At 36.1% G+C, this 13,829-nt stretch overlaps 3 protein-coding genes across 3 annotated transcripts; 2 read left to right on the top strand and 1 right to left on the bottom strand.

Moving 5' to 3' along the window:
* Positions 1-140: 140 nt before the first annotated feature.
* Positions 141-6,220, top strand: BX664DRAFT_325018 (male sterility protein-domain-containing protein). The gene is made up of 14 exons (XM_051543937.1): positions 141-811; positions 874-1,080; positions 1,141-1,198; positions 1,292-1,426; positions 1,500-1,702; positions 1,771-2,946; positions 3,086-3,262; positions 3,336-3,465; positions 3,617-4,307; positions 4,414-4,634; positions 4,711-4,871; positions 4,990-5,145; positions 5,216-5,695; positions 5,792-6,220. Exons 1-14 carry the CDS (start codon positions 191-193, stop codon positions 6,164-6,166), a joined length of 4,791 nt encoding a protein of 1,596 aa, XP_051403079.1. The 5' UTR covers positions 141-190; the 3' UTR covers positions 6,167-6,220.
* Positions 6,221-6,396: 176 nt separating this feature from the next.
* Positions 6,397-8,575, bottom strand: BX664DRAFT_325017 (ubiquitin carboxyl-terminal hydrolase). The gene is made up of 9 exons (XM_051543936.1): positions 8,476-8,575; positions 8,332-8,422; positions 8,141-8,249; positions 7,939-8,064; positions 7,789-7,850; positions 7,534-7,706; positions 7,408-7,468; positions 6,618-7,338; positions 6,397-6,519 (listed from the first exon to the last, which is right to left on the bottom strand). Exons 1-9 carry the CDS (start codon positions 8,540-8,542, stop codon positions 6,430-6,432), a joined length of 1,500 nt encoding a protein of 499 aa, XP_051403078.1. The 5' UTR covers positions 8,543-8,575; the 3' UTR covers positions 6,397-6,429.
* Positions 8,576-8,722: 147 nt separating this feature from the next.
* BX664DRAFT_292025 (uncharacterized protein) lies at positions 8,723-13,709 on the top strand. Its single transcript, XM_051541972.1, has 7 exons — positions 8,723-8,826; positions 8,881-8,976; positions 9,061-9,124; positions 9,208-11,278; positions 11,340-12,306; positions 12,395-13,129; positions 13,237-13,709. Exons 1-7 carry the CDS (start codon positions 8,775-8,777, stop codon positions 13,431-13,433), a joined length of 4,182 nt encoding a protein of 1,393 aa, XP_051403077.1. The 5' UTR covers positions 8,723-8,774; the 3' UTR covers positions 13,434-13,709.
* Positions 13,710-13,829: the final 120 nt, after the last annotated feature.

Raw genomic sequence — 13,829 nt, 5'->3', positions numbered from 1 at the left:
TCTGATTTGCCACAATGTAAACGCCGACCCAATCTGTTTTTAGGATGAATTGCAATGAAGAGGGGGCTGCAAATATCTTTTCAGCCAAAATCTTATTTTTTTTCTTTTCTTTTTTTTTTGTAACTATTCCCTCTTTCCTCTTTCTTTCTTACTTTTTTTTTTTTTCATTTAGTGGCAATAACGTAATAATATGACGTTAACGCCAACTATTGAAAATGATAATATATCTCATTCTGACTTGGATCAACAACATGTTCCTAGTATTGTCATAAGTCAGGAGGATAGTCTTATCGAAACAAATGAAATATTACCAGTCTCACCTCAAGAAACACAGTTGGAAGAAATACCTACTCAGCAACCTAGCCCATCTCTTATTCAAGAAGAAAGTAATCATGTCTCAATTAACTCCTCTTGTGATAGTCCTTCTATTGTACCTGAACTTGAAACTGAACAACCTACAACGGAAGATATAAAAGTCAGTATCACGTCAACCAAAACTCAACCTGAAGTTTCAGCTACCAATATTGATATGACAACTGAATCTATCACGACAACACCAGCTCCTGCAATGGATGTAACAGTAGCAGCAGATACCATACTTCAAGGTTCAGTGGCTCAATATTATCAAAATAAGAATATTCTTTTGACAGGTGCCACTGGTTTTATTGGTAAAGCGGTACTTTGGAAATTGATTCACTCCCTTGGTCGTAACCTGGGTCGTATCTATCTCTTGGTGCGAAATGGAAATACAAAACGAAGTAAAATGGGTCGACCTAATGATCGTATTAAAAATGAAATATTGAACAACAAGGTAAAATTACTATCACCAAAAAGAAATAAAAAAAAAAGGTTATTAAATCTTTTATATTTTAGGCGTTTGTCTCTCTTCGACATAGTATGGGAGAATCAGTGTTTGATACTATTATTCAAAACAAAATCATTCCTATTAGTGGCGACATCATTTCTCCCGACCTTTCAATGTCTCATGAAGATCGTGAAAATGTGATAGAAAATGTACATGTGGTGATTCATTGTGCTGCAACCGTGGATTATCATGAACGATTGGATTTGGCTTTAGAGGTAAAAAAAAAAAAAAAAAAAAAAAAAGGATTATTTATTCATTTACATTATCTACATTAGACAAACACTTTGGGTACTTTGCGATTGATGGATTTAGCTGATGAATGTGTTCGAATGGGTAAAGAACAATATATATATATATATATATATAAAAGATCACCACATAAATTCATCATCTTTTTTTTTTCTTTCTTCCAATTACACAATATAGAATCTTTTGTACATGTATCTTTGGCTTATTTGAATGCAAACTTACCTGATGGTCATATTCAAGAACGTGTATATCCTATGGATTTGGGTGATCCAGAAGATCTATTGAAAGAAATTGTGGCTCTCGAACTACAAGGTAATTATGAAATTAATTGATCCTTTTATGTAAAATTGCATTTCTAACATATTTATATATATGTTTATAATAGATATTCCAAAAATGACCCAACGCATCTTACAACACTATCCAAATACCTATACCTTTACCAAATCATTGACCGAACATCTGATACTAAAACGTGTGGATTACAATCGTGTAGAAGAAATTCAAGGTGGAAAAGCGCAATGGCCTATATCAATAGTTCGTGCTACTCATGTGGGTGCTGGTGCTTTGGAACCCCTTCCTGGTTGGGTAAGTGTAAAAAAAAAAAAAAAAGGAAAAGAAAAGAAAAAAGTACAAAACTAATTATTCTTTTATAGGTGGATGGTGTCACTGGAATGAATGGTATGGTGTTTTTGATGGGTCATGGTATTCAAGTACTTCAACCTGATATTGGAAACAATATTGCTGATATTGTACCTGTGGATTTCCTTTCTCGTGTCATCATTGGAAGCCCAGTTCATACTTCATCTCCTGGTGTCAAATTTGTTCTCCCTTACAATGAAATTCTTCGTGATGATGAAGAGCCCACTCGACAAAGATTACCTCAAGTTCAATACTTTCCTATCATCCATCAAGTATCAGCTAGGAACATGAAACCTGTATCATGGAAACACATCTATGAATCCGTTCGTCACTATTGGACAAGAAATACCAAAGCAACTCTACCTACTGCTGAACAATACTTTGTATCCAACAAATCATTATTTAAAGCTCGTTTATTTATGAAATACCAATTACCCCAATCATTGAACGCCGTATCTGCCGCTATCAGTGGAAACGGCAGCAGCAATACCAGCAATGCATTTGGAACAAACAATCGTATGGAACTGAATGTGATCAACCGGACTGTTGAAGTAGCATCAAGAATGGCGGAAGCAAACCAACCTTTATTAAGACATCAATGGCTCTTTGAAAATGACAATGTATATAAATTAGAGTCACATTTGGAAGTCGATCCTGATTTCCAACTCTCTGGTTTCTATACAAATGGATTTGATTGGGATTCTTATATGACGAACTTTAGTTATGGTGCACATATTTATATTGCTCAAGGCCCTATTGGTACTCGAAATTTGACATTGGCACCTGGTTGGGACTGTGCTCTTTTCTCCAAGGTACCTGTCGTACGGAATTCAATCATTGACCGACAAATCGAATCTGTAGTCTTTAGTTTGGCCGACATACAAAAACGAACAGATCGCATGTTGACGCAGGTCATTACTTCTCTGGAACAACCAACGCTGGCTCAATTAGGTTCACTCAATGGATTGAATGACAGCAACAATAGTAATAACAACAAAAAGTTATCGGAAGATTGGATTGCTGATTTTGATACAAGTTTGGACGATTGGTGTCATGATGATTCAGGTATCCTTACTGATGGTAAACATACAGCGGATCTTGGTAGATGGGTAACTCGAATTGGTGAACATGATGAAGCTATCAAGATTATTGTTCTAAATGATCGTCGAGTTGGTGCAAGTATTCGTCAGGTAAAATAAATAAATAAATAAATAAATAAAATACATAAATAAAACAAACAGACAACTAGCGACCAAATAGAAGGGATAAATGTTGATTTTCCCCTTTTATACATTACTAACTATGGTTACTTTTTCATTTGTATAATAGATCATAGAATCGTCTGGTGTTCCTCAACAAACTGTAGTTGGAGAAGCACTAAAAATCGTTCAAAGGATGCGTGAACGTACACAATTGGCCTATGTTTGGTTTGCTGGTTCTTTCTTGGATGCACTATTCAAACGCCTTTTTGCATGTATTCGTGTGCGCGATGAAGATATTTTCAAGGTAAGGGAATGAATGATGATATAGGAAATTATCCATTTAGTGTATTGATATCTAAATGTTATATCATATTTAGTTGAAGGAACAAATTAAAGGAAAAAATGTTGTCTATGTTCCAGTATCGAAAACGTTATTGGATCAACTCTTGGTTTGGTATATTTGTCTCCGATATCATTTACCTGTTCCTGCGATCGTCTGCGATGAAGGTATATCATTATTATCACTATTATTATTACCTTTTTTTTTTTTTTTTTTTTTTTTTTTTTTTTTAAAAAAAAAAAGAAAGTGGACTGCACGTTAACGATTTCTGTTGTCATTTTTTTTTCTTTTTTTTTTTTTTTTTTGTGTTTTTGTTAGCTTTGGCACTTCTTGGACCTATATCTGATATTCTTCGTATTGCTGGTGCTTACTTTATACGACGTGATAAAATGACAAGATCTCCGTTAAACACAGCAGTCGCAGCTGCATATACTGAAGCTTTATTACATGAACATGGTGCTCTCTCGATGTTACTTGAACGGGCGCGATCTCGAACTGGCCGAATACAAGCGGTATATGCAGATGGTATTCTTGATATGGTGGTAGAAGCAACGATAGAAGGAAATCAACAAGTGCCTAGAACATTAAACCAACAATCATCTCCTCCATCACCTGCACCTTCTTTTGATAGTCATCAAACGACAACATCTTCCCTTGATTCATCGACAGGAAAAGAAACAGTGGTGGTGCCCATTCATATCACGTATGAAAAGATACCCGATCTTCGTATGTTGATTGATCAAGTATTGGATCAAAAAGCAAAAGAAGCCAAGGTGGATCCTCCTGCTACTCTTGATGGTACTCCAATGAAAGGTGCTGCAACTACTCGATTGTCACGTTCAACCTCATTCCTTCGTCCAAGTACATCTGTTGCTGGTCGTGCTGCCAGTAAAGAAAATGGTATGGTTGAGAATGGGAAATATGGGAGAGTCTACGTTGGTATTGGAAACGTGGTGGATATCAACAAAGCAAAAGATCAAGTCTTGGACTCTTTGGATAAGAATGAAAGGTAGCAAAACTGTCTTTTCTTTTTTTTTTCTTTCTTTTTTTTTTAAAAAGAAAGAAAAGGACGGCAACATTTGAATAGTGTTACTCAATGTGATTTTTTTCTTTAGTCTCTCTTCAGTGGATAAACATGCCAAAATAGCAGCTCATATTGCCAAATCGGTCCAACACCAACAACACTCATCCACTATCGTCAGTCCTGTCTCAGTCATTGCTGCAATTGTACTTTTTGGTCGCACAAGCAATGGTATTTCTTTGGGTAAAATCAATGGACATGCTGAGTGGCTCAGAAATGAAGTGAGGGAAAAAGGAATGTCAATTGATTGGCAAGGTAAAGAAAAAAAAAAAGAGGAAGATAACATATCAACAATGTCATAAATGGTGCTTATCTTTTTTTTTTTTATTAGATGGTGAAGATGCAGAAACCATTGTTGCATACTCATTGAATTTATTGGATATCAAGACCAACATCATCATTGAAGGAGGTAAAAGGATCAATGAGAATACAACCATCCGAGTAGTGGATCATGCGGACAATGTGATGGATTTATCTTATATGGCAAATCAGGTACATAAATATTAGAAAAAAAAAGTATACGGTTCAAAATGAAAGCTCACAAGTATGCTGACGGTTTCTCTCTCTCTCTTTTTTTTTTTTTTTTTTTTTTTTTTTTTTTTTGGACTAGATCATTGAAATCTTTTTGCCTGAAGCAATTTTTTCTGTGGTGTACTTATCCTATGGACCTAAAAGTGTGTTAACTCGTGATGAACTATTTGCCAAATTTACTTTCCTAGTTCGGCTTTTGAAAGATGAGTTTATCTATACTTGGAATATTGTTGAAGTAAAGTATTCAAAAAAAAGGGACGGAAATATTTTAGTTTGAAACTAATAACCATTTATTTTCTTTATAGACATTCGACCAACTACTGCAATGGTTTTCTAGTAAAGGATTCTTAGTTGTCAAAGGTGATCATCAATTTGAAAAATCAGTGATGCATGATTCTGATCACAAGGATTACAACCAGATATGCTTGTTTGCTTCATTTTTATACCCAACTTTGGATGCCTATTGGATTACGTCTTGTTCATTGTCGGCTCTTCGTGATTTACCTTATATGCCTCGCAAGATTGTCCCTGTGCTCTCTCAGTGGATTGCTGCTCATCTGATTAGTGGGCGAAGGACAGTGTATCGGGAAGTATTGTCAACTGAAGCAAGTCAAAATGCTGTGGACAACTTTATGGCCATTGGATTCATCGATGCAGTTCACCCCAAGACAAAACTATCACCCGATGCTCAAATATTATTATTGGAACTTGGCATTAAAACAAATGAAGATCTGGTTATGGTGTCTGATCGAAGTCATGGAAAAGACAATGTCTATGACGAAAAGGTATAAAAAAAAAAAAAGAAAAGAAAAATGCTTTTCAAATGCGCAATACTAACACATCTTTTCTTCTTCCTCTTTTTTCCATTATGCGACATATAGAATGGAAACTCTCAAGTGGACAGCAACAGTGATATTTTATCTCAGTTACTTGATATTGCATCGTTATGTCATGAAATTGAAAAATATCGATTTGGTGCGGGTGATGCACAACTTCTTGGTTTACGACAAAATGCACAAGTATTCGACAAGTGTCAAAATCAAATTCGAAGCATTTTACGGGCAGAGCAAAGTTACTCAAGTCAACATGGTATGCAATTGATTCGTGATGAAGATCAAATGATTCAACTGGTCTACTCCTTGAAGGCATCGGCCAATGTAGCCTTGACAGCAGATGGCTCTGGAAATGGAAGAAACCCAAGACGTGTGTCAGAAGCTTACAATTTAAAATCATCCTACCGGGATAATACTCTTTAGCTTAGTTTGATCTGTATTCTTTTTCTTTTTCTTTTTTTTTTTTTTTGTTACCCTTATCCTTTTTGAAGTAAAGAAATAAAAATAAGCTTGTTGTATCAGTATACTACCTACTCCAGCGAATTGACATCTTTTTTTTTTCTCTTTTGAATGGACTCCAATATCAAAAACTGTTTTTACTTCTCATTGTGTGTTTCTATTCATATACATATTTATTTCAAAAAAAAAAAAAAGCACTAAACTGATATAAAGACTAACTAGATATTCTACAAATCATTCATTAAACCTTTATCATGAAGTTTTTCAAAAATAGCTCTCAAAAGAGGATTGTAATCATGTTGAAGACGGGAAATGAGCTTGATACATACGTACATATATATATATAAAGAATAAATCGAATTTGAGTCATGATCTCTTGTATTTGAAAGACATTTTTTTCTTTTCTTTTATTTACCTTGCTCTCTTCTATGGTATATCCAGCGTTCGGATATAATACTGCCGGTTTACTTGTCGTTGTTGTTCCTGCTGCCGCTGCTATTGTTGTTGTTGATGTTGTTGATGTTGTCGTTGATGTTGTCGTTGTTTTTGTTGTTGTTACTGCTGTTGATGATGGCAATTTTTTAGTAAGCAAATCTAACTTCTGGTGGCAGTCGGCTACTTGTCGATCAAAACGGTCACTTGCAACAAGGAGTTTGCTACGCAATTCGATCAAGGCTTTTATCCGGGTACGTTCCAATGTCTTATTCACTAAATCCTTAAATTCTTCGGTGACATCTTCTTGGTTTGTCATCCTGTCAATAACATTGGGGTCAGGAAGCAAAGGAGGTGATGACGATTTGAATTTTTCGAGTGTGTCTATTCGCCAAGTGTTGCCTACAAAATCATCAAGGTTTCGTTCTATCCTACCAACATAATCGATATAACAAGAGCGCGCATTAGATGCTTTTCGTAATTCATCATTAAGCTGCATTCGCTGTTGTTCTACATTTTGATCATCTTGTTGACTTTGCTCCATCAATTTCGGTCGTTTTCTGAGGGATTGAGAGTGTGATGATGATGATGTTGATGGTGATGCCGATATCGTCGATAATAAAGGTGGAGGTATTGATGATTTTTCAGTTGTTGGAGTGTTGGCTTTGGTCACAGACAACAAACTAAATTGTAATGCGTCCGATCTATAACGGTAAATAACAAAAGGATAAAGAAGTCAATATTTTCTTTTTTTATTCACATATGCTACTTACCTATGCATTCTTTTTTTGAGTTCTGGTTGTAAGAGTTTTAACCAATTTTCAGAAATAGGACCTAAAATCATATATATGAATCGAGTTAATATTTTTATTTCCCTTATAGATTTCTTTTAATCTTACATATTTTGACAGGTGTTTTATTGTAACCATCCAGTTCCCAAATAAAACCATTCGCAGGAACAAAGGCAATATAGTGATAACGTTCATCTTCCATTTCTGATCGTTTTCCTTTCTTTGTAGGTTTGATATCGTCATACCTTGGGTATTGTAGAGCATCCAATCGAGATTCATAACTAAATAGAAAAGAGAAATAAAAAAAAAAAAAAAAAAGAGGAATCAGATATGATTGATATATAACGAAGTTATTTTACATACTTTCCAAAAGTATTATGTGTTGTTCGAAGTAAGTTGTGTCCAGCAATAGCTAATCCCTTGTCCTATATCAAAGTAATTAATTAAAAAAAAAAAAAAGCTAATATTATTCTCTATTTCTATATGCGTGCATGTTCTATGTCAAAATCTTACGATAGGTGAAAAGTCTTTAGTAAATTCCTTGAATTCTCGTAAGTGAGGACCAATATTCAAGTCGTTGTCTTCATTATTTAAGAGAATGCCAAGAAGAGCAGACGTCGCACATACGTTTGTAACAATCTAATAAAAAAAAGTATATTATAAGAATGAGTTTGTATAAAAATATGGATATAAAATAAACATAGGAGATACATACTTGACAAGAGAAGAAAAGGGATTTTCCGTCAGCATCTTCTTTATCACATATTGTATTGAAGGGTGCCTTTGAATCAAGAGGAGACGCCAAGATAAGTCCATATACTGACCTGTATTAAAAAAAAAAAGAAAAAAAAAGAAAAGATATTTAATATAAATAAAAATGAATAAATAATATTATATAATAGATACCTTGCATTCACTAGTAAATTATCAATATCGTATATTTCTTCAACAATCACGTCCTGAACACCATACATGTGAGCCATTGTAGAAAAAGTTTCTAATAAATAGGTTAGTTATTAGATAAATAAGAAAAATAAAAGGATGGTTTACCTGGTTTGCTTTCAATAAGACACCAAGGAGGATATACACCATATTTTAAATCATGTTGCAAAGTCATTTGTTTGATAAGAGTAAAAAAGCAACATTTTTTCGAGTTCTTTTTTTTTTGATTTTTTTTTTTTTTTTTTTTGATTTTTGAAGGTCCCAAGTCTTATGGTTAAAACAGCTGAGTTCCGATTTACTCTATATGGAAGTATCGAATGTGCGCAATTTACAGTTCATTCATCTGTCTTTCTTTCCTTCCTTCTTTCTTTTTTTTTTTTACATCCTTTTCTCCTCGTTATTTTCAAATGTACAATAATAACGTGGGGACAACACAATTTTCCTCCAATCCTTCTGGTGGTAAGTAATAATTCAAAACTTTTTTTTTTTTTCTCACAAACATCTTTTGAATAGGTCTCAGACTGAACTTCATTACTGTTGCTGACCAAACCAAGTTCGAAGATCTCTTTAAAAGGGCAACTGCAACTACTGGTGGAAAACAAATTAGTGGTAAGAGAAATAGAAAAAAAAAAAAATAAGAAATTCTTGAATTTTTTATTTACGTTAATTCCATTTTTTTTCTTTTCTTTTTAGCCAATGCTGTTCGTGACCTTTTAACTCGTTCCAGACTTGACAATGATTCCTTGGCTAAAATATGGTAATATCAGATGAATAATTATAAAATAGTGGAAAACTATTAAAATAAATTTACTAACATACATATATCTATATTTTCTTTAGGGATTTGGCTTCTATTGCAAAGACTCCTTATTTGACCTTTCCTGAATTTGCTGTTGCCATGTATTTGACATCTACCAAATTGACTGGCAAACCTATTCCGAACCAATTACCTTCTGAAATAAGAGAAGAAACTGAAATAGCAATGGCAACTCTAGCTTCAACTGAAACCACTACTTCAACTTCTCAACTCATCAATACAAATACAACTCCTCCTCCAGTACAACCTACAAGTTATGGTATTCCCCAGCAAGTTCCAATGATGACTGGCATGCCACAACAACAACAACAACAACAACAACAACAATCAATTCAACAGCAAATGCCAATGATGACTGGATTCCAACCTCAGATGCCAATGATGACAGGTGTACCTTCTCCCCAACCTCAAATGCCAATGCGTACTGGGTTTCCCATACAACCTTATCAACAACAACAACAACAACAACAAACTGGTTATATAAATCAAGCACCTCTTCAAGCTCCTATGACTACTGGTATTGGAAGACCTATTCAAACTAATGTCAACAGAACTCGCGTGCAAAATACTGACTTTGCTAACAAGATGATGCCCAATCAATCTAGTCGACACAATCTTCTTGCCCCTGTTTTGGGTACCCATCAACAAGATGCTATATCATGGAAAATCAGTCCTGAAGAAAAACAACGATATCGTCAAATCTTTCAAGCTTGGGAAACCTCTGGTACTGGATATTTGTCTGGTGAAGTAGCTCGTCAAGTATTCTTACAATCTCAATTACAAGAATCTGATTTGATGAAGATATGGAATTTGGCTGATAAAGAAAATCGTGGTAGCTTGGATGTAGATGAGTTTGCTGTAGCAATGCATTTGGTTTATCGAAAACTCAATAACTTTGATATTCCATCTGTTTTACCTGCTGAATTGGCTCCTCCCTCAAGCGTTCTCAAAAAATTCGTCATTGGTCATCGTTCAAATCCTCCTCCATTTACTCCCGCTACAGCATCTCCTCCTCCTGCAAATTATCAAGAACAAAGACAATCTATCGGTGGTGGTGATGAATACGTATCAAGTGCTGGTCGTAAAGGTCCAAGTCGTTTTATGAGCTCTGCTCCTGATCGTAGACCTACTTCATATGAAAGTGATGAAGATGAACAACAACAAGATTCTGCAGCTTTGGATGAACTACGCCTACAAATCTCGACAACTAAGAAACGATTAGCTGGATTAACCAAACAACAAGACAATCGTCGTTACTCCCCATCATCTTCATCAACGACAAATAGATATTCTGTGGAAGAACTCAAGGAAAATATCCGAAAAACTCAAGATGAATTAGGTCGCGCTTATCGTGGAAACCCATCGACAAACAAATACTTTCAAAATACGGAAACTCTTTTGGATTTGTTGGAAACTCAAAAATCACTTCAAGAAGAAATACAATATTTATGCAATCGTGATATCCCAGTATTAGCCCGTCAATTACGCTCTTCTTGTGCGGAATTACGCGATGCCAAGGTTCGCTATGGACGAAAGAATGATGGTGGGCAAGATTACACTGCTTATATTCAACCTACTGGACCTGGGGGTACTACCACTGAAAGTGATCGAGTACGAGCGAAAGCTAAAGCGATGATGGCTGCTCGAAAAATTGGAACTGGATCAAGCAAAGATGCCGATTATGAATTACGCCGTGCTGAAGAAGAAAAACAAACCTATGATCGAATTGCTGATGACGCTGAACGAGATATGGAAAGAAATCGTGATGCATTGCGGGACATTCGTGGTGACTTGCGTTATTTGGATCAACTTGTGGAATCAAGTTCTGTATTAGACAAGAAACGTTTTGAAAAAGGTCAAGATATGTCATACGAAGTACGCAGATTTATTGAACAATTAGATCGTGAAGCTCCTTTAGGATTCTCCCCTCCATCTTCATCAATTATTGTGAATCGTCGTGATCCATCATCTTCGTTTGCTCAGAATCAAGTAGAACCATCATCGTCATTATCATCATCACCTATTGTCAACTCCAATTCTCCGTCTACTCGAACTGCTTCCAAACCTAGGACCGCTGAAGAAATCAAAAAAGAGGTAAAAAAAAAAAAAAAAAAGGGAGAATTAGTACTGATTGATTCCATTTAATGATAATTAGGCGGAACGACGTGTGCAAGAACGATTGGAAAATTTACGTGCAAAACGCGGCCAGACTTCATCGCCTACAGTTAGATCACCTCAACCAGTACCACAAGTGGATCCTGAAGAACAAGCTGCTCAACAACGTTTACGACAAGCGGAACAGCTCGCTCAAGCTAAGCTTAAGGAATCAGAACCTCGACAAGAATCTCCTCTGCCTGTTACAAGGGATTATGAAGCTGATCAACAACGACGACTAGTTGAACAACAACAACAGGAAGAAGCCTTGCGACAACAGGAAGAAGCTTTGCGACAACAGGAAGAAGCTTTGCGACAACAAGAGGAAGCTGATCGACAACGTCGACTGGATGAAGAAAAAGATTTGGAACAGCGAAGACAAGCTATCATCAAGAAAGAAGAGGAACAACGTTTAGCTCGAATGAAAGCCATTGAAAAAGCTGAGGAAGAAGAACGTGCAGCTGCCGCAAATATTGAAGTGATCCCTGAAGCATCTATCCCACCACCACCTCCTCCTCCACCACCACCATCATCAGCAGAAGCAGCTCCAACAGCAACCCTAGCAACATCCTCGGCAGCAGCTCCAATTCCAGCTACTCCAATCGAATCAACAAGCAGTTTAGAGGATGCATCAATGAGTAGCAACAATCCTTTTGCAAAATTACAGCAACAGCGACAAAATGAATCAACATCTATTGGACAAACAGTTAAGGAAGAACCCAAGGAAGAACCCAAGGAAGAACCTACAAAGACTGCAGTTGCCGACAAACGTGTTAGTTACAATCCTTTCGCTGCATTCTCGGCATTTTCCGCCACGAAGGGTCATGACAATGATAGTGATTCGGACGATGATGACGATGGATGGGATGTTGTACATCAAGATGACTCTGATGAAGAATTCCCTGCTGCTGGTAGCGCAAAAAATCTTGCTGGAAAACTTTTTGATGCCATGAGCCAACGCCAAAATAGTAAGTTTTTTTTTTTTTTTTTTTTTTTTTTTTTGAACAAAAGAGGACATATATTTCTTGGATACTCAACTTTTCTTCTCCATTTTAGCTGGATCACCATCAGCATCTTCCACGCCCTTTGATTCTATCCCTACAGCTATTCCTCCAGCACCTCCAGCAGCTCCTCCAGCGCCTCCAGCAGCTCCTCCAGCACCATCAGTATCTCCTCCAATGCCGCCATCAGCTCCTCCAGCACCACCAGCACCCTCTCAGCCATCTAATTCCAGCAATGACTCACCTGCACGGTCTGCATTACTTGGCCAAATTGTACAAGGAACTCGACTAAAGAAGACCGTCACCGTTGATAAAAGCCAGACAAGTGGATTAGGACGTGTAATAGACAATAACAATACTAGCAGCGCTCCGATTTCAGTAGAAAATAATCATGCTTCTCAACAAAGCTTACCAACAAGTTCTTCTGAAACGGCAATTGAACGAAAAGAAACTCCATCAGGACCCTTGGCTAGTGCAGGCTTCTTGGCCGAGTTACAGAAACGAACAGGATCGGAAACACCTATGACTGCCACAGAAGCATCCTCAGCAATATCTACAGGAGGTCTTGTCAACGAAGAAGTAGAAATAGAATATATGGCGTTATGGGATTATCTAGGACAAGGGACCGATGATTTGAGCTTCCAAGCTAATGATATTATTTTGGTGAAGAATGGTCTTGAATCTGATGATTGGTGGTATGGTACCTTGAAGAAATCCAAGCAATCGGGTTACTTCCCTCGTAACTATGTCGAACGTGGTGATATTGGATCAGACAATCAACATGATCAAGGTAAAAAAAAAAAAAAAAAAAAAAAAAAAAGGAAAGGATGTGCTTCTTGTATGACGTATCCATCATAATAAAACTAATTTTTTTTTTTCATCTGCACGATAATGTAGAATTGATACCCATATCAAATGGTGTGGCATTGTATGATTATAGTGGCCCTGAAGATGAAGGATGTTTGACTTTTGAAGCCGGTGCAAGATTGACTATTCTGGACAAATCAATGGGTGATTGGTGGACTGCCTCTTTAGACAATGGAAAACAGGGTCTTGTTCCTGCCAATTATATTGAAGAAAACAATAATCATTAGTAGTTTAGTTATCCCTCACTATTCCTTTTTATATATTTCAAATAAAGCTTGATGAATTGGGTGATCACTTTTTTTTTTCTGACCAATATTGCATATCGATGTCCCCTCAACGATTTCTCTACCTTCATCAAAACACTACCCTTCCAAATCATCCATCGTCTTTCACTATGAATCTCCATTCATCCACCCTTAAAAGAATGATCCAACTGACGATAATACCGAAAAAAGAAAGAAATGATGATAGAGTAAACCTCCTTACACTTTATTCAATAATAAATGACGAAATTCAAAAATAAGATGTCGCGAAAATAGGAAATAAAATATAGTAAGGATAGAAAAATAGATGACAAGAAGAAAAAAAAAAAAATAAAGAGTTTTAGCATAATCCAAATTGAA

Source organism: Halteromyces radiatus (genome assembly GCF_025201355.1).
Source record: "Halteromyces radiatus strain CBS 162.75 chromosome Unknown BX664scaffold_2, whole genome shotgun sequence".
Classification (NCBI taxonomy): Eukaryota; Fungi; Mucoromycota; class Mucoromycetes; order Mucorales; family Cunninghamellaceae; genus Halteromyces; species Halteromyces radiatus.
Note: the sequence above shows the minus strand (reverse complement) of the source record. Positions and strands in the feature narration are given on the sequence as shown.